This window comes from Peromyscus maniculatus, chromosome 22 (assembly GCF_049852395.1).
Source record: "Peromyscus maniculatus bairdii isolate BWxNUB_F1_BW_parent chromosome 22, HU_Pman_BW_mat_3.1, whole genome shotgun sequence".
Taxonomy (NCBI): domain Eukaryota; kingdom Metazoa; phylum Chordata; class Mammalia; order Rodentia; family Cricetidae; genus Peromyscus; species Peromyscus maniculatus.
The window spans coordinates 9406877-9432899 of NC_134873.1; the positions used below are offsets into that span (position 1 = coordinate 9406877).

General features: G+C 54.1%; 2 protein-coding genes and 1 long non-coding RNA gene across 5 annotated transcripts; 2 read left to right on the top strand and 1 right to left on the bottom strand.

Moving 5' to 3' along the window:
• Positions 1 to 58: 58 nt before the first annotated feature.
• LOC121825126 (uncharacterized) lies at positions 59 to 2684 on the top strand. Its single transcript, XR_006067236.2, has 2 exons — positions 59 to 222; positions 2249 to 2684. It is a non-coding gene; the product is annotated as an uncharacterized LOC121825126 (long non-coding RNA).
• Positions 2424 to 19938, bottom strand: Slc25a23 (solute carrier family 25 member 23). Its single transcript, XM_042267343.2, has 11 exons — positions 19592 to 19938; positions 18210 to 18336; positions 17055 to 17142; positions 16038 to 16149; positions 13685 to 13843; positions 13448 to 13600; positions 13161 to 13268; positions 12555 to 12722; positions 6513 to 6663; positions 4203 to 4383; positions 2424 to 2932 (listed from the first exon to the last, which is right to left on the bottom strand). The coding sequence occupies exons 1-11, from the start codon at positions 19742 to 19744 to the stop codon at positions 2857 to 2859; spliced, it is 1476 nt and encodes a 491-aa protein (XP_042123277.1). The 5' UTR covers positions 19745 to 19938; the 3' UTR covers positions 2424 to 2856.
• A 2014-nt stretch (positions 19939 to 21952) lies between these two features.
• On the top strand, positions 21953 to 25855 carry Crb3 (crumbs cell polarity complex component 3). Of its 3 annotated transcripts, none has more exons than XM_042267352.2 (5): positions 21953 to 22032; positions 22395 to 22566; positions 23473 to 23537; positions 24989 to 25132; positions 25548 to 25855. In XM_042267352.2, the coding sequence occupies exons 2-5, from the start codon at positions 22494 to 22496 to the stop codon at positions 25620 to 25622; spliced, it is 357 nt and encodes a 118-aa protein (XP_042123286.1). In that variant the 5' UTR covers positions 21953 to 22032; positions 22395 to 22493; the 3' UTR covers positions 25623 to 25855. The 3 variants fall into 3 exon arrangements, with proteins under 3 accessions (XP_042123286.1, XP_015856339.1, XP_042123285.1); XM_016000853.3 differs by lacking the exon at positions 21953 to 22032 and adding an exon at positions 22059 to 22177; XM_042267351.2 differs by lacking the exon at positions 21953 to 22032 and having other exon boundaries at positions 22205 to 22566.
• The last annotated feature ends 168 nt before the right edge of the window (positions 25856 to 26023 follow it).

Genomic DNA, 26023 nt, shown 5'->3' on the forward strand with positions numbered 1-26023 from the left:
GGTCACAAGAGTGCTTGTGAGCTCACGGGCATGATGGCCAGGCAGTGCGGTTGACCCTTGTCTCCCACAGCCCAGGAAGAGCTGGTGGGGTCCTCTGAATGGCGCCTAAACAATATTTAGTATTCATTTGTTTTGTTTTGAGACAGCATGAAGCCCAGGCTCATCTCACACTCACCAATGGATGACTTTAAATTCTTGATCCTCTTGCCTCTACCTCCCAAGGTAGGAAGCAGAATGGATTTAGTGTTGAAGGGAGACAGAGCTTTAGTGTGAACAGAGGGGGAGTTCTGGAGATGAATGGTGGGGATAGCTGTGTAGCACAGCAAACGAGCTCTGTGCTGCCACATCTGCGGATCTTCCCCCCCCCCCCCCCCCCCCGAGATAGCATTTCTCTGTGTAGCCCTGGCTGTTCTGAAACTTGCTTTGTAGACCAGGCTGGCCATGAACTCAGAGATCTGCCTGCCTCCGCCTCCCAAATGCTGAGATTAAGGATGTGCACCACCACTGCCCAGAATATTAAAAAGTTTTTAAAATTCTTTTTTGGAGGGTTAGGTGGGGATCAGTGAGACAGGATCTCATGTAGCCCAGGCTAGCTCCAAATTTGCTTGCAATGACTCTGAACTCCTGATCTTCTTGTCTTCACCAGTCCAAGTGCTAAGATGACAAGTTTGCACCACTTCACCCAGATTTAAAGCCCCTTTTGTGCGTGTGTGTGTGTGTGTGTGTGTGTGTGTGTGTGTGTGTGTGTGTTTTAAATGGAGCTGAGAGATGGTTCAGTGGCTAAGAATGCACACTGCTCTTGAAGAGGATCTGGGTTCAGTTCCCAGCACCACTGTACCTCCAGCTCCAGATCAGAGGACTCTGTCTCTCTCTCACACACTTCAGATACACACGACACAAATCAAATCTTTAAAATGTATTGTTTTGGTGTGTGTGCGTGTGCGTGTGTGCGTGTGTGCGTGTGTGCGTGTGTGTGTGTGTGTGTGTGTGTGTGTGTGTGTGTGTGTGTGTATTCTGGTGCGTGTGCAGAGGTCAAATGGCAGCTCTGTGGACTCCACTCCCTCCTTCCACTTGCACGGGAGTCCCAGGGATTGCATTCAGGTGGAAAGGCTTGCGTGGCAAGGGCCCCATTGAGTGTGCGTGCGTGTGAGTGCAGTGTCCTCGGAGGCCAGAAGGGGGCTTCAGATCCTGGAGCTGGAATGACAGGCGACTGGGAGTCACCATGTGGGTGTTGAAACTGCAACTCAGGTCCTCTGCAGGAGCAGTGTGGGCTCTTAACAGTGGATGAACCACCTCTGCAGCCCCTGGCTGTTTATAAATGGAGTGGAAACTGAGGTTCCAATCTCTTGGAGAAGAGGAAAGAGGAGGAGAGGGGGCAGAGGGGGCGATGGAGGGTCAGAGGAAGCGGGGAAGTGTTGTAGGATATTATTTTAAGGTGAGCTATTTTTGTTTATGCTCTGGAACATTTGTTTAATGATGCAAAGATTAAATAAAATTCACCGCGGTCAGGTGGCTGAGTCAGCAACTAGCCGACAGGAAGTGGTAGGGAGGAGCCAGATGAAAGGGGGTTTATAAGGAGGGGCGAGGAGAAGCATGAGGGCTTTTGGGAGGATGCGAGCAAGGAGAGGAGGTGAGCTACTTGCTATTCAACCTCTCTGAGGAGCAGAATTCCACCTTAACCTTTCAATCTTGAGTTCTTTAGAGGGACAGTGATTTAGTTAAGTTCCCTTCATAGCTTTGAAAGAATCGGTGCCTGAGGGAAATTCCCTCAGGCTGAGGCTGGTAGTGATGGAGTTGTAGTTGCTGATTCAGAATACCATGGCTTAAAAGGCAGCAACAATGTTTAAAAAAAAAAAAAAAAAAAAAGAGCTGAGCGGTGGTGCACGCCTTAATCCCAGCACTCAAGAGGCAGAGACAGGCAGATCTCAGTGAGTTCGAGGCCAGCCTGGTCTACAAAGTGAGTTTCAGGACAGGCACCAAAACTACAGAGAAACCCTGTCTGGAAAAACCAAAAAAAGAAAAGAAAAAAAAAAAAAAACACACCAGGGAAGGAAGGAAAGGAGGGGGAGGGGATAGAGGGGAAGCTAGGGAGGAGGGGGGAGGAGAGAGGGAGGAAGGTGGGTAAGGTAAGAGGGAAGAGAGGGTGAAGGTAGGGGAGAGAGAGGGATGGAGAGACCCATGTCTCATCTCCCTCCTTGTGAGTTCGTCAACGTCGTCCGCACACCCATTTCCATAGTTTTTTTAAAAGTCACAGATCTACACTGGAGTCAGCAAAGGTGCTTTCTACCGAACCTGACCGCCGAGTTTGATCCCCGGGCCCCACGTGGTGGAAGGAGAGGGTAGACCCCCACAAGTCTCCTCTGACTTCCACATGCCCCTCCCTCGAACAAACACATTTAATTTGGAAAATTAAAAAGCAACAATGAAAGTGCTTAGAAAATTTATTTTCTTTCCCCTTGAAATGACAGGCATGGGCAGGGAGGTGGGGCTTGGTGTAGTTTGGAGGGAGAGGTGGAAGCCATGGTGGGGTCCTCCTGCCACCCAACACCCCAGTTCCCCCTTCACGGTCCTTTGATGGGGTCCCCAAAGGCTGGGGAGTTCATCAGGGTATCCCCAGTTATCCTAAGCTCAGAACCCACTGTTGAAGTGCGGAGGGTATGGGAATGTGGTGGGGAGCCAGGGGACTTTGTAGAAAAATAGACCCCCGAGTCAGTCTGGGGATGTTTAATTTTGCATACTGAATGCTGGGTTTCAGGAAGGATGCTGTATATTGGTCCTTAATTGTGACTTTCTGAGGCCCGAGCAGGGCTGGCAGTGCTGGGATGCAGAAGGTCCCCTTGGCTGTGTCCCCCGACTTCACCTGGCAGCTCCCGATGCATGAACAAGCAGACCAGGCCCTCCCAGAGGGACCTGGGCTCTGGGAGTTACTAGCCTGGAAGGTGGGCAGGGGTGTGGAAGACATTTTAGAGTGGGAAGACGGGAAAGGGGGGTGATTTGGGAGGGGAGGGGAGGGGAGGTGTGTCGTAGCTGAGGGGAGATCCAGCATTCCTATGGGGTGTGGGGTGGGACATACATCCCATCCCTTACTGCTTGGTGGGGAGCCACTGGTCTGGGGTCTGGGCTTCCAGAAGGATCCCTGGATGGTGTGGTTCCATGCAGTGGGAATCAGCTCCAGGGGGTGTCTGGGATATTGGGGTGCCTTGTGGGATCTGAGATGCTGCCACCGGGTGGTGGGGATCTAGATTTGGGGAGCAGTCTGAGCACTGGAGGTGCAGGAGCACAGGGCTTGGGACCCAGCAGTGTCTGGGAGAGCTCCGCTTTCTACAGATGGTGCCCAGAGAAGGGGTGGAAGGAACCTGGGGTCTGGAATTTCACAGCTGTGGCATCTGGGATCCACCCTGGAGCTCACACCTGTGCTTCCGGGAACCAGAATCTAGTGGGTTGGGACTCTGGGATCCAGTGATGAGATTGAGGGTGGTGCTTGAAGTGTAGACCCAGCAGTCAAGGTGGAAGAGTGTGGACGGAACCCCAAGCCGAGGTACATGACTGTTTGGGGTGAGGGATCTGGGATCCAGTGGCCCAGGGGCAGAGCCCCAGGATCTTGGCATTGCTGTCAGGACCCTGTGGCTGGGAGTTCTTGGCTTCTAGACTCCAGTGGGCGGACTATGAGGCAGGTGACAGGGTATTCATCAGCAGGTTTGGGGATCTCAGTCCTGTGCGGCAAGAGCGTCTGGTGCTGGAAGGATCTGAGGTCTGGCTATGGGGTACATGGATGTGTGCCCCCATGCTTGGGGCACTGGGCCATCTGCTGCTGCATAGGGAGGCCCAGTGCCCAGTGGGTGGTGCAGGGAAAAGCAAGATTCGGCTCGGGGCTCCGGGATAAGGGTTCAGAGCCAGGGCGTGGATGGTTCTGCATTTCAAGCGTCAGACTGCTGATGTGTGAGGCACAGCAGTTGGGGTCTGGCTGTGAAGTTGAGGATCCAGCACTGGGATCCAGTGGCCAAAGAGTGGGGTCCAGTGGTGTCATGGTCAGGACACAGGGCCAAGGATCTGGGATTTGGGTACTGGGATCCAGCGGCTTGGGATGGGGGATTAGGATCCACCGGTCAGGCCATTAGTCTCCGGTGGTCGAGGACGTCAGCCTGGGAGATGCCGTGGTGAAGATGAAGGAATCTCGGGGTGGCAGGTTCCTGGCCCCTCACCTGGATGTGACCCCCAGAGCCTGCTTCATGTTCTCGTAGACCACGTAGGAGATGCTCACGGCTGGAATGACCTTCATGAAGTTGGGGGCAATGCCCCGGTAGAGGCCCCAGACACCCTCCTGGGTTAAGATGTGTCGAAGCAGCCCCACCATGGAGACCTGTGGGCTACCCTCCATGGAGGCTGTGGGGGTGGGGCTAGGTAAGACCAAAGCTTCCCCTCTCGTTCCTCCCTCTGTCCCCACACCCAGGGCTGGGCTAGGTGGCCATTTCAAGAGGAGGTGGGATGGGTGATACGGGAGCAGCAGGCCCTCCCACGAGACTCGGATATCCGAGGGCCCAGGAACTATCAATCTCAGGGACCACATTTGAGGATGAATGGAAACAGCAGGTGTGTGCAGGTGTGTGTGTCTGTGTGTGGGAGTGTGTCTGTGTGGGAGTGTGTCTGTGTGTGGGAGTGTGTCTGTGTGGGAGTGTGTCTGTATGTGGGAGTGTGTCTGTGTGTGGGAGTGTGTCTGTGTGTGGGAGTGTGTCTGTGTAGGTGTGTGTCTGTGTGTGGGAGTGTGTCTGTGTGGGAGTGTGTCTGTGTGCAGGTGTGTGTGTCTGTGTGGGAGTGTGTCTGTGTGTGGGAGTGTGTCTGTGTGGGAGTGTGTCTGTGTGGGAGTGTGTCTGTGTGGGAGTGTGTCTGTGTGTGTGTGTGTGTGTCTGTGTGTGGGAGTGTGTCTGTGTGTGTGTGTGTGTCTGTGTGTGGGAGTGTGTCTGTGTGTGGGAGTGTGTCTGTGTGGGAGTGTGTCTGTGTGGGAGTGTGTCTGTGTGTGTGTGTGTGTCTGTGTGTGGGAGTGTGTCTGAGTGGGAGTGTGTCTGTGTGTGGGAGTGTGTCTGTGTGTGGGAGTGTGTCTGTGTGCAGGTGTGTGTGTCTGTGTGTGGGAGTGTGTCTGTGTGTGGGAGTGTGTCTGTGTGTGGGAGTGTGTCTGTGTGCAGGTGTGTGTGTCTGTGTGTGGGAGTGTGTCTGTGTGTGGGAGTGTGTCTGTGTGGGAGTGTGTCTGTGTGGGAGTGTGTCTGTGTGTGGGAGTGTGTCTGTGTGTGGGAGTGTGTCTGTCTGTGTGTGGGAGTGTGTCTGTGTGGGAGTGTGTCTGTGTGTGGGAGTGTGTCTGTGTGTGGGAGTGTGTCTGTGTGTGGGAGTGTGTCTGTCTGTGTGTGGGAGTGTGTCTGTGTGGGAGTGTGTCTGTGTGGGAGTGTGTCTGTGTGCAGGTGTGTGTCTGAGTGAGACAAGAGGAGAGAAATCCCCACTTCCTTAAAGTTAATTTTCTCCCTCTCGTCAGGGCTAACTTCTGTTTAGGGGAGCCATCTGTGGTACCCTAATCTAAGTCAGGTTCCTACCTCTCCTCAACCCTAAATCAACCCTCAATCGTGGAATGATTTATGCAGCCTCCTTCCCCCTCCCCAGAGGATGAAGTTCATGCATTCATCTCATTCGCCAATCGCTTCTCCAGCAAAAACCAAGGAACACAGACTCTAAGGTTCACGTAAACAGATTCCGGGGAAATGGAACAGGGAGAAAGATACAGAGGAAAAACAACAGTGGAAAAGCTGCGGCAGGAGGATTGCCCTGAGTTCCAGCCCGGCCTGGGACATAGCAATCCTCTGTCTTGAGCAAAACTCAAGGGCTGGAGGGATGTCTCAGTGGGAAAGAGAGCTTCCTGCTCTTCCAGAGGACAGTTTCTGGCACCCATGCACGTGACACCTAGCTCCAGGGAGTCTGATGGGCCTTTGTGGGTGTCTGAGACACCCACAGCCACACCCGCGCGCACACATGCATGCATGTGTGCAGAAATAAAAACAAATCTTAAAAAAAAAAATCTTGAAATAAAAACAAAACACAGCAGCTAGGCTGTCCTTAAGGCTGGGTGTGGGGATGCACACCTTTAGGAGGCGGGGCCAGTGGCAGATCTGTGAGTTCCAGGCCAGCTAGGGCACATAGTTAGACCTTGTGCCATAAAATAAGAATAAAGACACTGTCGTCCCTTGACTGGCTAACTTGGGTAATGTTCCCAGCATCCCCCGTCCCTTGTTTTCATCCAGCTTTGACTAACAGCTCAGGTTACTGCAGGCCCAGAAACGCCAGTGTTGTCTGTGGTGAAAGACTGCCTCTTTAGCATCACGACTGGGTAGACTGCAGCCCAGACAATAGGAGGGACTTACGGAGGCCACCCACCCACCCACAGGAACCCAGCCCAGACTCTGCCTACACAGACTTAGGTAGGACCCAAGTGGCAGGATTTCCTACCCCAGCCTCCCGTCCAGGCCTCTCACCTTGGGCCTGCATTCGGGTCCGGACCAGTGCCAGGGGGTAACTGGCAATCTGGCCACAGGTGCTGGAGATGGTGCCGCAGGCCAGTAGCACAAGAATGCCTGGGTTTGCCGATTCGTGGCTGTACTGCTGAAGCCAGCGATTCTTCAGGGTCTAGAAGAGAAAGGAGCAGGTGTGTTCAGAGCTGCAGACGGGAAGGCCCTGCTGTCAGACCTTGTTACCAGCTCTGGACACCACCGTTGCTGGTACTGGATTAGATGATGAGGTTTGTCTTCCCCACTGGGGCAGTGCCACCCTCTGACTGGGGCATTCTAGGCGGGGCTCCACCCTGACCACGCCCCCAGCCCCTCAATGGAGATTCTAGGTGGGGCTCCACCCTGACCACGCCCCCAGCCCCTCACTGGGGGATTCTAGGCGGGGCTCCACCCTGACCACGCCCCCAGCCCCTCACTGGGGGATTCTAGGCGGGGCTTCACCCTGACCACGCCCCCAGACCCTCACTGGGGAATTCTGGGCGGGGCTCCACCCTGACCACGCCCTCAGCCCCTCACTGGGGGATTCTAGGCAGAGCTCCGCCCTGACCACGCCCCCAGCCCCTCACTGGGATTCCAGGTAGGGGCTCCACCCCGACCACGCCCCTAGCCCCTCACTGGGGTATTCTTTTTTTCTTTTAAATAATTTATTTTTATTTTATATACTCTGGTGTATTGCTTGCATGAATGTCTGTATGAGGGCATCGGATCCCCTGGAAGAGGAGTTACAGACAGTTGTGAACTGCCATGTGGGTGCTGGGAGTTGAACCAGGGTCCTCTGGAAGAGTAGCACTGCTCTTAACCATGGCTGGGGGATTCTAATGGTCACTACTTGAGCTATATCCCTTGCCCTTAAACTTTTTATTTTTCAAGAGAGGGTTTCTCTGTGTAGCTTTGCGCCTTTCCTGGATCTCGCTCTGTAGACCAGGCTGGCCTCGAACTCACAAAGATCCACCTGCCTCTGCCTCCTGAGTGCTGGGATTAAAGGCGTGCGCTACCACCGCCCGTTTTTTTTTTTTTTTTTTTTTTTTTTTGATTCCTTAAACTTTTTCATTTGGGACAGGGGCTTAGTCTGTAGCCCATACTGGCTTTGAAGTTGGTATCTTCTTAGCCACCCCAGTACTGGCATGACAGGCTTGTGCTGCCCAGCCTGGCTTCTGTGAGCAGTTTCCGAGTATTCCTTTCCATTTGCCTCCTTCACTGTGCACACCCATGCCTGGGACCTCACCACAGTGACTGTCTACAGCAGGAAGGACTTTACATCCAGGATTAAGGAACATTTTGGATTTTTTTTTTGAGACAGGGTTTCTCTGTGTAGCCCTGGCTGTCCTGGAAGACCTGTAGACCAGGCTGGCCTTGAACTCAGAAATCTTCTGCCTCTGTCTCCCAAGTGCTGGGATTAAAGGCATGCACCGCCACCACCTGGCTTCATTTTGAATTTTTTAAAATTTATTTTTATTTTGCCAGGCGGTGGTAGCGCATGCCTTTAATCCCAGCACTCGAAAGGCAGAGGCAGGCGGATTTCTGTGAGTTCGAGGCCAGCCTGGGCTACCAAGTGAGTTCCAGGAAAAGTGCAAAGCTACACAGAGAAACCCTGTCTCGAAAAACCCAAAAAAAAAAAAATATATTTTTATTTTATGTGCGTTGTTTTGCTTTCATGTATATCTGAGGGTGTCGGGTCCCCTGGAACTGGACTAACAGACAGTTGTGAGCTGTCATGTGGGCCTGGGAATAGAACCCAGGTTCTCTGGAAAGGCAGTCAGTACTCTGAACCACTGAGCCATCTCTCCAGCCCCCGTTTTGGATTTTTAAAGACAATCTCGAAGTGCCCAGACAGGTCTCAAACTCACTAAGTAGCTGAGAATGAACCTGAACTCCTGGTCCTCCTGCCTCTAGCCCTCCATGATGGGGTGAAAGGGGTGTGTGCCACCTGGTTTATGAGGTACTGGGGATGGACTCCCGAGCTTTGTGCATGCTAGGAGAGTGTTCAACCCCCTGAGCTTCCTCCCTCTGAACATAAATTAAAGCCCTCATCGCTGTGTCTTAGGGCACGTTAGCTGATGAGATTAATGAAGATGACTGGAGTGGGCGGAGCCACAGCTCCTTATATGAAGGGGAGGGACATAAAGGAGAGTCAAGGGACACCAGACACAGAAATGGGACTGATGACTCCACACACAGACGGAATGCTTTAGGAATTGCAGTGACCATCTGTGAATCTAGCTGCCCAAGAGGCTGAGGCAGGAGGATTGATTATGCCCAGGAGCTTGTGATTAGCCTAGGCAACAAAGTGAGACACTTGTCTATAAGAAAAATAACTAAAATTTAAAATAAAGGAGGGGCTGGCAGATGGCTCCGAGGGCAAAGAGATTGCTTCATGAGCAAGAGGACCTGGGTTCAGATCCCAGGGTGCACAAAGGAGCCACATGAGGCTTCGCAGACCTGTAAATAATGCAGCTCTGGGGAGGCAGAGCTCTGTGGTGGGCAGCTAGTCAGCCTAGGCACGCCAGTGAGCACCAGAGTCAGTGAGAGACCCTGCCTCCCTCAGATCTCCTGCTCCCTCATCTACACAGGAGCTGCAACCTCAGAATATTTCAACCAACAGAAGATGCCGACTCATATGGTTCCTATGTGGCAGATGAGAAACTGAGGGGGAAGGGAGCCATGTGCCCAAAACTCTGGAATTTTCTGGAACCGTCTTCCAAGATCTTCCTCTCCCCCCTTCTTCCATTTTCCCTTTTACTTTTTGGGCATATGTGTGTGCTTGTGTATGTGCATGTGTGTGTGCAGGGGTGCACATGAGGACATGTGGGGGCCAAAGGCTGACATAGGTTCGTCACTCAGACCTTCTCACCTTATCTTTGGAGACAGGGTTTCTCACTGAACCCGAAGCTCATTGCATGGCCAATCAGTGAGCTCCAGGATCCTCCCGTCCTGGGGTCCCAGAGGCTCTTCCTGAAGTTTTACTTACGTTCTGGATCAGAACTCACATCCTCTTCCTTGTATGGCAGGCACATTACCAACTCAGCCAGCTCCCTAACTCCCCAACTTCCTTTTTTGAGACAGTGTCTTTCTGTAGCTCTGGTTGGCCTGGAACTTGCTACATAAACCAGACTGGACTCAAAGTCATGGAGATCCTCTTGCCTCTGTTTCCCAAGTGCTGGGATTAAAGGCGTGCGCCACTGTCGCCGCCAGCCCCCCTTTTAATTAATTAATTAATTTTTATTTTATGTGTCTGGGTGTTTTGCTTCCATGTACGTCTGCATACCATAAGCATGCAGTACCTATGGGGGCTAGAAGAGGGCATCTGATCCCCTGGAACTGGAGTTACAGGTGGTTGAGAGCCACTATGTGGGTGCTGAGACTATGTTTTTAATGAGTTATTAAGAACTCTTATGGGCTGGTGAGATGGCTCAGTGATAAAGGTGCTTGCAACCAAGCCTGATGACGGTGTTTGATCACTGGAACCCACATAGTGCAAAGAAAGGACCAACTCCTGTGGTACCCTCTGACCTCCACACACACACTGCGGTACATGGACACACACACAGAGATTAACATAAAATAAAGAGAGATGGCTCAGTTGGCAAACTTCTTGCCATGCATGAGTTTGATCCCCAGTACCCATGTCAAAGGCCAGGAATGGTTGCATATGCCTGTAACCACATTGTCGGGGAGGCAGAGATACTTGACTCACTAATGAACCCTTCTAGCCTCCTTGATGAACCTCAGGTTCCAGTGAGAGATCCCATGTCAAAAAACAAGGTAGACAGTACCTGAAATATGACACCTGAGGTTGTCTTCTGGCTTTCTCTCTCTCTCTCTCTCTCTCTCTCTCTCTCTCTCTCTCTCTCTCTCTCTCTCTCTCTCTCTCACACACACACACACACACACATGTACTAGGTGTCCTGTTGCTGGGCATAGTGGTACATGCCTGTCATGTTAGTACTCAGGAGGCTGAGGCAGGGGGATTACCATGCATTCAGGCCTTCACAGGATGCACTATGTGTGAGCCCCCATCTTTAAAAACAAAAGAGCTGCTGGGCGGTGGTGGCACACACCTTTAAACCAGTGCTAGAGAGGCAGAGGCAGGAGGATCTCTGTGAGTTCAGGCTAGCCTGGTCTACAGAATGAGTTCCAAGACAGGCTCCAAAGATACACAGAGAAACCCTGTCTTGAAAACAAAACAAAACAAAACAAAAAAAGTAAAAAGAAAAAAACTGTGCTTCAGTTGGTGGAACATTTGCCTAACACACATGAAGCCCTGGGTTCCACTCAGCACCACATTAACTTGGCCTGGCAGTGTAGACCTGTCATCTCTGCACTCAGGAGTATAGTTATGAGGGTCAGAAGTTCAAAGCCATCCTCAGCTACATAGCAAGTTTGAGGCCAACCAAGGCTACATAAGACCCCATCTTAAGAAAAAAGAAAAAGAAGAGGGGTACTGAAGAGATGGCTCAGTGGTCATTCTTGGCACTGGCTACTCTTGAAGAGGATCCAGTTTTAATACCCAGCACTCACGTGGTGGCTCACAACCATCTGTAACTCCAGTTCCTGGGTGATCTGACACCCTCTTCTGGCCTTCATGGGCACCACATGCAATGTGCAGGCAGGCAAACACCCATACACAATGACATTTGAAAATAACAAATAATTGAAGAATAAAGGAAGGAAGAGAATGTGTTGGCCTGGAGACCAGGCCAGAACCCACACATGCTTTGGGGAAGATGGGCATCCAAAGCTTGTTTTACACTGTGTTCACACTCTTAGGAGTAGGGGCCCCAATTCCTACAAAGCTAAACCTTCCATAACCCTAAGGAGGCAAATGTGAACCCCTAGGTTTCATCTGCAGCACCATAGGGGGAAATGGTTTTATTATTATTGTTGTTTTGAGAAAGGACATCACTTTGTGACCCAGGCTGTCCTTGTGTTCACAAAGATCCATCTGTCCCTGCCTCCCAAGGCATGGGATTAAAGGCATGCATCACCATGCCTAGTTGCTGTGGTAATCCTCCTCCTGCATCAGCCTTCTGAGTGTTGGATGACAGGCACCAGTCTCCATTTCTGGCTAAATTTATGAAATTTTTTTTTTATTTATGTGTGCCTATGTGAGTGTATGTGCACTGTGAGAGTGCAGTACTTCTGGAGGCCAGAAGAGGGCATAGAATTCCCTGGAGCTGGATTTATAGGGTGCTGTTAAACCTGATGTTGGTGTTGGGAACTAAATTCAGGTCCTCTGCCAAAGCAACAAGCCCTCTTAATGATTGAGCTATCTCTTTAGTCCCATTTTTCTGTTTGGTTGTTGTTGATCTCTTTTAATTTTTGTTTTTCTTTTTTCTTTCTTTCTTTAATAATTTATTTTTATTTTATGTGCATTAGGGTTTTGTATGCATGTATGTCTGTGTGAGAGAATCAGATCTTAGAGTTACCTTTAGCTGTCATGTGGGTGCTGGGAATTGAACCCAGGTCCTCTGGAAGAGCAATTGGTATTCTTAACACCCCCCATCCCCTGGCATCCAAGGTTTCTCTGTGTAACAGCACTGGCTGACCTGGAACTCATTCTGTAGACCAGGCTAGCCTTGAACTGGCAGAAACGCGCTCCCTCTGCCTCCCAGTGCTGGGATTAAAGGCGTGCACCACCAGGCCCAGCTTAAATTTTGTTTTTCAAGACAGTGTCTCTTCACATAACTAGGCTGTCTTGGAACTGACTACCTAGTGCAGGCCAGTCTTGAACTCCAGATCCTCCGACCTCACTCTCCTAAGTTCTGGGACATCAAGTGTGCGCCACCGTGTGGAACTGGGAACAAGGTTTTTGCATCAATGAGTGACAGAAGAAGGGTGGTACAACGTCCAGAGGGACCCTCCAGGGTTCCAAGACACCCCCCCACCCCCGTTTTCAAGTCCACGATTGCCCTTCCTAGCTATGAGAAGTCTACTGGATTAGCATGAGTGTCCTAGGCCAGATCCCAGAAGGAGAAAGAAGAGATGGAAGGACAGTAGTTATCCACAGACCTCATAGACAGCTAGATCGATTCCAGCATAGGGGATGATGCCCAGCACGTTAGGCAGGTAGCCACGGTAGAAGGCGCGGGGCCCTTCACGCTCCAGGATCCGCCGAGCGCAGTCCAGGAGCCCTTTGTACTGGCCAGTTCTGCGTAGAGTCAGCCTTGTCTTCAGTACCTGGGTGAGAACTCTGTCAACCCCTTGAAAAACTGCTTCCAAAAATCATCATGCTCAGGAGTGATGCCATCTAGAAGTGGCTACTCCTGAAAACAGATGTCTTGAGGACCCAGCTAGGGCTGAGCCTTAGGTAGAGTGACCACTTAGTGTACACAAAGGTCTGATTTCCATCCCCAGCACCAGGTATGGTGGCTCACGCCCGGCATCCTTACACTTGGCAGGCCTATCCATAAATGGCCAGTTACTATGACTACCAAGTCTCTCGGAGTTACATCTCAAATTGAGATACCCAGACAAGCTAGACAGGAAATGGCTCCTGGTCCCAAGTCAGGCAGTTAGGATTCCAGTTAGCTCCACACACAGTGTGGAGCAGGAATGAAGCAGTATGGCAGGCCCCGCCTCCCCATGCTGGATCTTTCCCCGCCCCCTCCTTCTCACCTCCATGGGATAGATGATGGTTTGAGCTGTGGCCCCGGCCAGGGAGCCAGCCACGAAGCGTTCCTGAACGTGCAGCGTCTCTTGCTGCCCCCGGATGGCCCGCTTGATCTGAGGGTGGAACACGGGGGTGGTGTGGGGTGCACAGAAACCTTGGGGATTCCTGAGCTGTTCGTGCATTCCACTGTTCTCCAGCTGGCATGGAGCTGGCCAATAGGGGGCGTGGCGCAAGCCAGGCCCTTGATCCCTTGTGCTTAGTTTCTGCTGAATAGACTCTCTCCTGAACCAACCTGTTCGTAAGCCATGAACTTGATGGCCGATTCAGGGGCGATCTTGAGCACGTTGATGCCGTTGCCCCTCCAGAGGGACAAGATGCCCCCTTCTTGAACCATGTTTCGCAGGCCCCCTAGGATGTTGAGCCGGTTGGACTTAGAGGCGTGGACCTGAGTGGGGAGAGAATGTGAACTGGCGGTGCCCTCTTACTTCCGGGACCTGGATGAAGGGGTGGATCCCTTCGGTCCTCTCACCTGCATGAAGACCTTGAGACGGTCCAGAGGAGCTGTGCCTGTCCGCGACACAGCCCCCGCCACGGCACCAGCCACCAGCTGCTTCCACCACATGCCCGTAAGTTTCTCCTGCTTGGAGAACTCATCCGGCACCGTCAGGCATTCGCCAATGTCCAGGACCTGAGGATGGGGGGTGCAGGTGTCATGTCCCAGCAGAAGTGGGGGGATGTACCTGGGTCCTAAGTGGGGAAGGCTCCTTGATGAATTCCAGGACACCCCAGAGTTAACCGAAGGACCTTGCTTGGAGAGCCTAGCAGATCCCTTTTGGATCCTGCCACGTGCCGCTAAAACACCCAACTAGCAGTCCCGCTATGACACCCGAGGATTCCTCTGAGAGCTCTACACGGAGTTCCACTACAGTAGTGGTTCTTAACCTTCCTAACGCCGCGACCCTTTAATACAGTTCTTCACATTGTGGTGGAGAGCACAATTATTTCCCTAAGCACACAATTATTTCCGCTGCTACTGCGTAACTGTAATTTTGCTACTGTTATGAATTGTAATGTAAATACCTGTGTCTTCCGAGTGGTCTTAGGTGACTTCTCTGAAAGGGCTGTTTGACCCCCAAAGGGGTCGCAACCCATGGGTTGAGAACCACTGCACTAAAGCTCCATTAAGTCCCCCAAATAATTCAGTCCACTGACTCCCACAAAAGAGCCCACTGAGGAGTCTGTGAGAGGGCTCATTAGGTCAAGGTATGTGTGGCCAAGTCTGAAGACATGGGTTCATTCTCTGGGACCTATGTGATAGAAGGAGAAAACAGACTTCCCCAAGTTGTCTTCTGACCACACATGTGCCGCCTCACACAAAATACATAATGGTTAAAAGCAGAATCCAGCTGGGCGGAGGGGCACACACCTTGGATCCCAGCACTCAGGAGGCAGAGAGGCAGGGGGATCTCTGTGAGCTCAAGGCCAGCCTGGTCTACAGAGCGAGTTTCAGGACAGCCAGGGCTACACAGAGAAACCCTGTCTTGAAAAGCAAAGCAAAACAAAACAACAACAACAACAACAACAACAAAAGAAAGAAAAAGAAAAAGAAAGGGGCCACTGAATTTCACCAGAGGATCCCCTGATCCCACCAAAGGAGCTACCGATTCTTACCAAAAGATCCACTGAGTCCCACCAAAGAATCTATTGAATCCTACTGAAGAATCTACCAGATCCCACCACAGGATCCACTGATTCCACCAAAAGAGCCTACCAAAGGATCTGCTCTCACAGTAATCTCCTCCATGGGGAGGCCTCTCCTAGAAGTCTTCCCTTAGAAGTCCTCCCCCAAGAGTCCTCCCCCAGGAATCCTCCAAGAATCTTCCCCAAAAAACTTTCCCCTAGAAACCCTTTCCCAGGAGTCCTCCCAAGGAGTGCTCTCCATCCTAGAGTCCAGCATAGACTTCCCAACTGTGGATCTTTGGGGGTGGACATCTCTGGATCCCCAAGAGGACTGTAATACGGCTATTTCCTCAGCACGGCATCATCACCCCGTTGCCATTTTAAGGCAGCGATTACCTTGGCCTGGTAGCCATGGCAACGAACTGAGCAGAGCAAGCCGGTGATAACTGGGTCTGTGATAATGGAGCCATTGCACCCCCTGCTAGGGAGAGGACAGTCACTGTCCCACCCCAGCTGCAAGGAATCCTGGGAAACATTAACTATATAGGAAGCAGAAGGCTAACTGAAAGATTCCACGGTGCGTTTTCCACAGAGTCCCCATGCAGTGATGGGGTGGGACTCGGGCAGTGGTGCAGCTGCTGTTTGGGGGTCACCCAGGTCCTGTAAATGACCCCTCACTGTGCTCTGTCATGAAGCTCAAACTCACGGGCTTAGCAAATCAGACCTCGGTGGGATCCTTCCTTTAGACTGCTGTCACCTCACCCGGGGTGAACAGACGCTGGTTCACACCTCCCCCGGACAAGTCAATGCAAGGAGGATCCCTAGTGATCCCCACCTTGGGGACCTCCCTCCCCACCCCCAGTGGACTCCTCTGGACCCTCCAAAGACAGTGTCTGCCTACATCTTCCCCTCAGCCGCAGCGTGAGCCTTGGAGCAGGCGACGAGCACCCGGCAGGCAGCTGGCAGTTGTGTGGGTCGAGCGTGGGAGCACCATTTGGTGTATTTTTCTCCCCCATAACTCCAGTTCCTACCAACTGGCCCTGGAGTCTGAGCAGATAGTGGAGCTGTCCATTGGGGTTACCAGGCTCCTGAACCCAAGATGTAGGGATGAAGGAACAGAGCTCCCAGAGTCCTGGCCCAGCCCTTCTGAGCCCCAGGGAAGTTGGAGCTAGCCTCCACCTAGTAGGCGGCCCCCAGCTTACCGTAGAATGCTTCCAGAAATATAGGACATCCTCCACATTCTCCAGGGAGTGCAGCAGAAAGTGGTCTCGCCATTCCTGCCAGTCAATGGTCATGGTGCCATCGCGGTCCATGCTGGAGGTAGGGTGGGCACAGGCTCAGTGTGTGGACTGGTGGGGGTGGGTGCTACTAGCCTTCATAGATTTGGGGAGCACAGTGTGCATTGCCTCTCTGCAGCACTGGTTTATTTATTTATTATTTATTTTTTGAGATAGGGTCTCACTCTATGGTCCAGACTGGCTTGGATTTCATAGCAATCTTCCTGCCTGTGTACCTGAGGCTAGAACAACACCCCATGCCTGCATTTTTTTTTTTTAAAGACAGAATCTTACCCTAGAGACCAGGCTGGCCTCAAACTCATGGCAATCCTCCTGCCTTAGCTTTCTGAGTGTTGATATGACAGCGCGCACACATGAGCTCGCATGTCCCATGGCTTGCACATAGAGGTCAGGGGACAACTTGCTGGGTTAATGCTCTCCTTCCATCACGTGAGTATTGGGGCCCCACCTGTCCTCATCAGGCTTGAGGGGCAAGTGCCTTTACCTACTGAGCCATCCTGCCAGATTCACGTGCCTGGCTCTGGGGAGTTATTTACAAGGGAAGTCTCAGTCTGAAGTCCAAGCTGGCCTCAAACTCATGGCAACCGTCCTGCCTTGGCCTCCCAAGTGCTGGGAGGACAGGTTCAGGCCCCAGGTGTGATCTAGTCACATTGTCTGGCTGACTTGCCTGTGGAAATCCTTCAGACCGACCCTATGTGGGTCGCTGTAGTACCCACCAGGCCTTTTCAGGGCCCGACAGGGACTTCAGTCCCCTGGCCTAAGATCTGTTTGACTCCAAAGTCCAACTTTTCAACTTTGCCCTCCCTGGAACAGGGTCTGGGGCTCAGAGGACGGAACTGTCTGGCAGGGGAGGGGAGGGGGGGTGAGGAGGGGGTGGGGGTGAGGCCAGATCTCAAGGGCCTGAGACTCCAGTTAACCCACCTGTGTAGAATTTTCTCCGCCTGCTCCAGCGAGATGGAGATGCCCAGTGCGCGGAAGCTCTGCTGAATCTCAGAGACATCGATGTGACCTGGAAAGGGTGCCCCAGGAGACGCCCAAACCAAAGACTGGACCCGGGTGGGAGATCCAGAAGCCCGTGTGTGTGTGTGTGTGTGTGTGTGTGTGTGTGTGTGTGTGTGTGTGTGTGAATGGTCATGTCTTCCTCAGTCTCTCTTCATACTCCTTTTGAGACAAGGTCTCTCACTGAATCTGGCTAGGGGTCACTGACTCAGCTAGGCCAGCTGCACAGTGAGCCCCAAGATCCTCCAGTCTCCACCTCACCACCCCACCCAGCTTTTTAACATGGGTGCTGGGGATTGAACTCAGGTCCTTGTGTTTGCAGAGTAGATACTGAGTCAGCCCCTCAGCCTCAGGGGAGAGGTTTTCATACAGGTTGTGGGGGCTTCTCAGAGCTGGGACTGGGCAGTACTGGGCAGTCCTCCATTCCATGAATGAGTTCAAGGGTGAGTGCAGAAATGCCTATGCTAGAAAAGACTAAAGCAATATTTGCTTATTTATTCATTTTTCAGTTCTCCCTGCCCAGCATAGGTTCTAGGGATTGAACTCAGGACTTTGCGGGTTTTTTTTTTTTTTTTTTGCACTGGTGTTCCATCTGCATGTGTGTCTGTGAGGGTGTAAGATGTCCTGGAACAGGGGTTACAGACAGTTGTGAACTGCCATGTGGGTGGTAGAAATTGAACCCAGGTCTTCTGGAAGAGCAGCCAATGCTCTCCACCTCTGAGCCATCTCTCCAGCCCGACCTTGTGGTTTTGGGAAAGTACTTTACCCTCTGAGCCATCTCTCCAACCTTAAGGCAATGCTTAAGGCACCTAGAAGACACTTGATCAAGGGGCTGTCCCTGGATCCCAGCCCCTGAAGCTCTTATACTGTGCAAAAAGAAACGTCTGAGGGTAGAGACCGGGGTCCTCCGCTAAAAGGGAACAGGAGGTGGAATGGGCCGGTTTGGGCTCAGATCACCTAGTTGGGGCTGAGAAGAACTCCCGAAATAGCCCATGAGTCAGAGGCAGCCCTCCCCTTCTCCCCAGCGCTGCGGGTTCTAACCCATCTGCCCATCCCCCAGCCTGGAGCCCATCTCACCATCCTGGTTCCGGTCAAGGCTGTGGAACATGAGCAGAAGCCGCTGCTCCCGCTCCTGCAGGTAGCGAGTGAATTCCTCCAGGCTGAGGCCACCATCTGGATCAGCATCCCCCTCCGAGGAGATGCCCTGGAAGAGAGAAAAGGGGACACAGGGGACTCAGCACACTGTACCCCCACAGTGTGTGTGTTACAATATGCCTTATGCCTCAGGAACCCAGAGCCCCAGCGCCTCCATGAAAGGGGGCAGGGCCATCACCCCAGCCCCTCAATCTTTTCAGATTTCAAGATGCCCCAAGCCACAATAAGCGTCTGGTTGCTGCCCAGTTTTCCTGGTAGGCAGACTGAGACGCTTCCAAGTCACAGAAGCGGTTCAAGGTCATAGAACTGTGAAGTGGCAACCTTGAGCACATTTTTTGCTTTTAGACAGGGTCTCACATAGCCCAGGCTAGCCTCATTCTCTCTGTATTGGAGAATGACCTTGAATTCTTCTGCACCACTCTGTCTCCCAAACCTCCCACTTAGCTTTTTCTTATACAACCCGTTTCCTTGGCAGGCTGGAGGTGGAGGGTGTCCCGTTAGAAACAGTCCTAGTTCATATAGGGCCCAACATGTCAAAGCCAACAGATACGGGGCCTCTATATTCCCACCAGAGAAGTGGGACCTCAGAATCAAGGTCAACAAAGATGCAACAGGTCTGATTCGGGGACATCTAGGGGCTCAGGTGTGAGGGATACCTGTGACGCAAGGGGGAAGGGCCACCTCCCATGCTGGGGCTGAAACCCAGGACCTTTGCACGTGCTAGAAAAGCGCTTTACCACAGAGCTGCACCCAGGCTCAAATTCCCTCCTAGATAGATCGGACCCCAGTAGAGGCAGGGTGGCCTCAGACGGACTGAATCTCTGGCTGGAGCAGCCTGGGGCAACCAGCCAGGTCCCGGAAAGCGCCGGCGGGGAATGTAAATAAGAAACTAGGGTAGCTGGCTAGGGGCTCAATGGGTGCCCCAGCAGGGTGGGGAAGTTGTGTTCACCGCAGGTGGGAGCAGGTCACCCCTGGATCACGCGGAGAACAGCGGAGGGCGTGTCTAAGGGCAGTGGACGGGGAAAGCCTCCCGCTGTACGGTCCGTTCTCCAGCAAGCGAGAGCCTGGGGGTGGGGTGGGGGGGGGCACTGGGTCCTGGCAGCCGTAGGCACTGCAGGCCCGGGGCCTTGGCAGTCTTGTCTCGCGACGCCGTTAGGCCAGACGCGAGTGGGCAGGGGGAAGAAGGGAGGTGACAGGTGGTGGGTCCAGCCAACAGGTAGCGTGCGGCTGCTGCGGCCGCCGCATTCAGGGGCACGGGTTACGGCGCGGGCGGGCCCTGCAGCGGTGGTCACTGCCCGTGGTACCTGCTGTGCACGGTCGGGATCGCCCCCTCCCAGCCTGGCCAGCCCCTGGCGCAACTCATGCACGTCCACGCGGCCGTCCTTGTTGCTGTCCAGCTCCTCGAACAGGCGACCCCAGCGCTGCCGCCGCTCCGCGTCGCCAGAGCCCCCCCGCATGGCGCCCGCCCGGGGGGGAGGGGAGGCCCCGCAGCGATGGCCTCGGCGGGGGCTTTCCGGCTCCCCCTCCCCCCCCGGGGCCCCCACAGGGTCAGCTCCCGCGACCACCCGCACCGCAGCCTCTGCGCTGCGGGGCCGAGCTCCGGCACTTGCTGGAAGTGATAAATGCTAGTCGTCCCCGCCCGCTCCAGAACTTGCGTCTCCTCCTCCGACCCGCATTACGGGGGGGAGGGGGCCGGGGGCGGAGCAGGGGGCGTGGGGAAGGATTCTAGGAGGCTCTGGTATTGCACATCTGACAGTGCCCGCATTCCTGGGGCGGCAGAAAGGCAACCGTCTAGGTACTCTGCTTGCCTCAGTTTACCCCTTTTCCTTAAGTGGTTTTGGCAGGGACCTGTCAGGGACTGGATTTTGTAATCTCGTTCCTTTCGACCTCCCTCTCCTACGGACCCTTATCAGGAATTCAAGTTTTTGCCTCTCCCAGGCTTACGCAAGAACTCGGAACCAGTATAAGCGTTTCTTTTGCCCGCCCGCTCTCGTCAGATTCCCCAATCGATGACGGAAACAGAAGAACAACAAAGGGGAGAGCTCCCTCCCCAACACTTCATCCCGCCCGCGCGCCTCCATTTCTCGGTGACACTCCGAGAGAGAAACGCAAGGTCAACGCGCGGCGCGGCTGCAAAGTCAAATCCCTATTGGTCAGAGCCGCCTGAGCTGCGCCCGTCCGCTCCACGTAGGCGGGGCTTCCCGATTGACCCACCGCGGCCTCCAGCCCCGCAGCCCGCCGCCCGCCAGGCCTTCTTAAAGGGGCTGCGCCCCCATCTAGACTCGCAGAAGTCTGCTCTTTGCAGACCTGCCTGGGCAGGGAGTCCCGGGCCAGAGTCTCCGATGCCACTGAGGATAAAGATCAGGAGGTGGCCGGGCTCTGGAGGCGGGGCCTCAGCCAGGGACCGTGGTTGCACCTGCTGAAGTCCCTCCCAACAAGTTTCGGGTGCAGTTTCTGGTCTCACCGTCAGGGGGAAGGGAGCCCGCTTGACCGCGAATAATAAATAACAGCTAACGTTGAGTGCGCTGCGCATGCCAACCTTCCACTCGCTGCTCAGCACCCTCCCCGCCCAAACCCTGTGAGGTGGGCAGGTGGCACTCGTTTTTCCCACGCTACAGAGGAGGAAACAAGAAGTTAAAATTCCCAGCCGGGATTCCCACTTAGGGCCAGAGCAGAGATTTAAACAGATTTTAAACCACCACTCCTAGAAGGGACGAAGCCTCTTTTATTTATTCTTCAGGGTTTTTGTTTTGTTTTTGTTTTCCAGACACGGTCTCGCTATGTAGCCCTGGAAGTCACTATGTAGACCAGGCTGATCTTGCAGAGATCCACCTGCTTCTGCTCTGTGGGGTGTCGTAGGGCTTTGTTACGTACTAGAGGAGCACTCTGGCCAGGGGACCCCAGCTTCAGCTCTATGATCATTTGTTGTTTTACTCTTGTTTTGAGTCAGAGCCTCACTCTGTAGGCCTAGAGCGTGCAGCAGCTCTGCTGCTTCAGATTCCCAGTTGCTGGGATGTAATCGTGTGCCGCCATATCCTGTTCATGACTACCTTTTACCCAAAAATACGCCCAGAGGTTATGTGGTTCCCACGCAGGCTGTGCCCATACATGTGTGGTGAGTGGGTGAGAGTCCCACACAACGCCCCCCCCCAGCTACCAGATGTTTCCACGCACAGGTGTGTCTTTGCGTGCCATGGGGACGTAGGTGCTTCCTCGGACACTTCCCTGACAGGTGGACCTCATACACAACAAGCCAGTGTGTGCAGCCCCCTCTGCGGATGTCCTTCAGGGTGGCTGTAAGGCCTTCAAGAGCCAAATTCTGCAAGGTGCTCTTTGTCCAGGTGTCTTTGCCGTGCAGGTATGACTCGAAGCAGGGGTTTATACATTGCATCCAGGTCCGCATGTGTCTCTCTCTACAGAACTAGTCCCACACAGGTTGGTTGGCCGACTAAGCATCGCCAGGTCTGACTTCAGGTGCGAATTCTTCAGCGTTAGGCATCGGAGCCCGCCCCTTACAGGTGTGTATCTTTCCGGCGTGTCGCCACGCCCCCTGCGTCTGCATCCCTGCGCTACCGAGGAACCCCGAGGTGCTGTCCTTACACCTGCTCGCTTCCGCCCCTCGCGCGGCTCCCGGTCGCCATCGGGTTCCCGTTACAGGTGCTCCCGCGGCGCGGCCCCGCCCCCTCGGCCCCGCCCCCCTGAGCCAGGCTCAGGTGCACAAGCCGGAAGTGCGCTCCCTGCCTAGGTGGGTGACTAAACTTTCCGGGTCACGTGAGCGGGCGGGGCGGGTGGGATCCGGAGCGACAGGGTGAAGGACAGCGATTCGGGGTTCCAGCCGGGGACCCGGGATTGGGAACCTGCGCCAAGTCCCTCTCGGACGCCTGGGCCAGGTAGGGAGGCAGGGCGCGCAGCCTGGCCTGTCCCCACCTCCTCCTTCGCTTTCCCTGGCCCAGGAACGCCGCCCGAGAGTTAATCTTTAATCTCTGACCCTTGGCGCCGAGGGCGGGGAGCGCACTCCCAGCTTGGTCGCCTGTCGCTGGGGCCTGAGCCCAGCTCGGTCCAGCCCCCAACCCCACGCTGCGGCCTCTCCTTTGGTCTGGTCCCCAGGTGCCGAGTCGCAGGTGCCGTCCTCGACCCAAGATGCGGTAGGAATTGGAGCCCTGGGGAAGTCCTGCCCTTGGCGCCACCAACTCGTCGCCCAAACTCATGGCGACCCCAGGCCTGGGGCTGCTCTTGGCATTTGGCCTGCCGATGCTGCCCACGGGCTGGAGTCAAGCAAGTAGGTACCGTCCCGGGCGGCGCTGGGGTGGGAGGAGGGTTCCCGGGTAGAGCTCAGAAGGGCCGGGCATTTGCTACCCGGAGAGGGTGAAAGGTCTGAGGAATGGGCTTGGAATGTGTTTGGGGACCGGGTCCAAAAGCGTCAGGCCTGAACCACAAGTTAGTTTAGTCCACCTCGGAACTTTTCTCCCCCCACCCCCTTTTTTGAGTTGCTGGGGCTCGAACCCACGGTTTCTTGCACCTTAGGCAAGCACTTTACCATCAAGCAGACCCCGCACCCGCAGCCCAGAATTCCTGAGTCCTTAAGTCTTGTGGAATTTGGGAGCTGGGGGTTGCTGGGCAGAGCCCGGAGGTGGAGGAGGGGAGGAGAGTCAGGGCACCTGAGTCTGCATAGTTGAGAGTCTTAAGCAGCCAGGGGACCTGGAGGAGGCCTGAAGGCCAGCTGACAGGGCTGGCCCTTCGGAGGTGTGGACCCAGGCAGACCTTCCCTCTGTCTCTCTGGTTCCAGTTTCGGGAGCCTGGGGGTGGGGGGGCTGTGTGAGTCACACACTCCAAGGAAAGACTGAGCCCCGCCCAGATCCTTCAGAGCCCTGGGCCAGAGTGGTGGTGGGGGTGGTGGGGACACTGTTCTGGAAGCCATCTAGTCTAATGGTCTGGCTAACCGTGGTGACCTTGGCCAGCTTATTTTCTGCTGGGCTGAGGGTGGCTGGAGGAACCAATGCCACACCTGCGGGTGGAGTGGGTGGCCTGGCTGTACCAGCAGTCTCTATCCCAACTGGAGACTTGGAAGGAGTTTACAAGGTCTGGCCGAGTGGTGTGTGTGTGCGCGCGTGCGTGCGTGCGTGCGTGCGTGTGTGAGATTAATGAAGAGCCTGGCATGGATCTGTTTTCTCTTTCTGTCCCACAGCCCCAGCACCAGATCCTTCCAATAGCACAACTCCATCCCCAGACCCTGGATCCAGTGGGGGCCTGGTGAGTTGGGAGGGTGCAAGCAGCTGGGGCAGGTGTGTGAGAGACCAGAACACTGGCAGTGTAGAGAGACATTATTATTGTTAAGGCTTACACATTCTAGGCACGTCTCCAACCAGGTTACTCACGGCCCTAGCCCTGGGTTTCCTTCCTTCCTTCCTTCCTTTTCCTCTTCTTCTTCTTCTTCTTCTTCTTCTTCTTCTTCTTCTTCTTCTTCTTCTTCTTCTTCTTCTTCTTCTTCTTCTTCTTCTCCTCCTCCTCCTCCTCCTCCTCCTCCTCCTCCTCCTCCTCCTCCTCCTTCTTCTCCTTCTTCTTCCTCTTTTAAGTGGGGACTGGTGTAGCTCAGGCTGGCCTCCAAGTTCCTCTGTAGCCACATGACCTTGAATTCCAGATCCTTCTGCCTTTACCTCCTCATTGCTTAGTTGACGTGTGCACCATCATGCTGGGTCTATGGGGTGCTGGGAGTCAAAACCATGGTCTTATACATTCCAGGCAAACACTCTACCCACGAAATTGGACCACTTAGAGTCCCAGACAGAGTGCTGGGTGGTGGTGGCACATGCCTTCAATCTCAGCACACAGGAGACAGATGCAGGAGGATCTCTGTGAGTTAGAGGCCAACCTGGTCTACAGAGTGAGTTCCAGGACAGTCAGAGCTACACAGAGAAACCCTGTCTCAAACAAACAAACAAACAAAGTCCCAGACAGAGGTATCAAGACCTCTCCGTGTAAGTGTGAACAAGAATATTGCGTCCTGCTGGGTGTGGTGGCCCACACACTCTGGAGAGACAGGCAGGTGGAGCTCTGAGTTCAAAGCCAGCCTGGTCTACATAGAAGCCAGCCTGGTCTACATAGAAGCCAGCCTGGTCTACATAGAAGCCAGCCTGGTCTACATAGAGAGTTCCTGTACTGTGTCTTGCCTGGTGGGCATGGTGATACACACTTGTCATCCCAGCTCTTAGGAGGCTGAGGCAGGGGGATTGCCACAATTCAAGGCCAGCCTGGGGTAGATGAGACCTATCAGAAGACCATAAAAGGGCTGGGTGTGGTGACGCAAGCCTGTGGTCCCAGAGCTGGCATTGTGGAAGAGGAGGAGGCAGGAAGCTCAGAGTTATTTTTAGCTATATATATAGCAAGGTCAAGGCCAGCCTGGGTCACCTGAGACTCTGAAGAAACAGACAGAGAACACAAAAGAAAGGAAGAAAGAAGGGAGGACAAGGGAATTATATCTGTCCAGAACCCAAGCACTCACATGTAGCCCAGAACAGGCAGGTGTGAAGGGGACAGGGACGGAGGTACCAGTGTGGGAGGTGCTGGGGCAGTGTTTCTAGGTCTGGGCAAAGCCTTGGAACCCCAGAAAGCAGAAAGCACCCTGCCAGGTGACTTAGGTGGGGGGAGGGGCGTAGGGCCCACATGCAGTTAGTCACGCCTGTCCCCTCTCCCACTCTCTGCAGTCCCCAGAGGGCCTCGTGGCTATCATCGTGGTCTTTTCCATCCTGGGAGTCATCCTCCTAGCGGTGGGACTATTCCTGCTGATGCGGAAACTTCGAGAAAAGCGCCAGACGGAGGGCACCTACCGGCCCAGCAGCGAGGAGCAGGTGGGTGCCCGTGCTCCGCCACCCCCCAACCTCAAGCTGCCCCCAGAAGAGCGGCTCATCTGAACGCCGGGGTGCTGGCCATAGGCTGCCGCCGCCGCCGCCGCCGCCGCCGCCGCCGCCATCATCATCACCTCCACCGCCACCACCCAGGACTGCCTTGGCACACCCTGGCCCACAGCAGCCATCTCGGAGACATGCCAGCCTCTGGTGGCTCAGGAGGACTTGGGGTGGGGAACCCTGGGAGCACCCGGCTGGTGGGCAATGCAGCATGCTGCCTCTGCTTGGCTCTGCATGAAGCTGGGGGTGCCAGGCCCGGGGGATCTCACCTCCTCACCGTTTACCTCACATGATCTTGCCTCTGCTGTGTCTCCTACCATGACTGCAGGCCCAACAAACTTCCTGTCCTTTCTTTCAGTTTTCCCACGCAGCAGCTGAGGCCCGGGCCCCCCAGGACTCCAAGGAGCCAGTGCGGGGCTGCCTGCCCATCTAGCTCCTTCCCCTCCTCCCCTGTCAGCCGTCTTCCCTACCTTGCTGTGTGACCTTGGGGGAAAGCAGCACCCTCTCTGAGCGATCAGACTCACCCAGTGCTTAAGAATAGAAGGGAAGAAAGTTCTTCAAAGACCTTGACTTTGAGGGCCAAGGAGGATTGGGGCTGCTCACTTTTTATATATTTATATGAAATTGATAGTAAGGTATAATAAAGGTTTCTTTTTTTTCTTTTTCTTTTCTTTTTTTTTTTTTTTTGGTTTTTCGAGACAGGGTTTCCCTGTGTAGTTTTGCGCCTTTCCTGGAACTCGCTTTGTAGACCAGGCTGGCCTCGAACTCACAGAGATCAGCCTGGCTCTGCCTCCCGAGTGCTGGGATTAAAGGCGTGCCCCACCACCGCCCGGC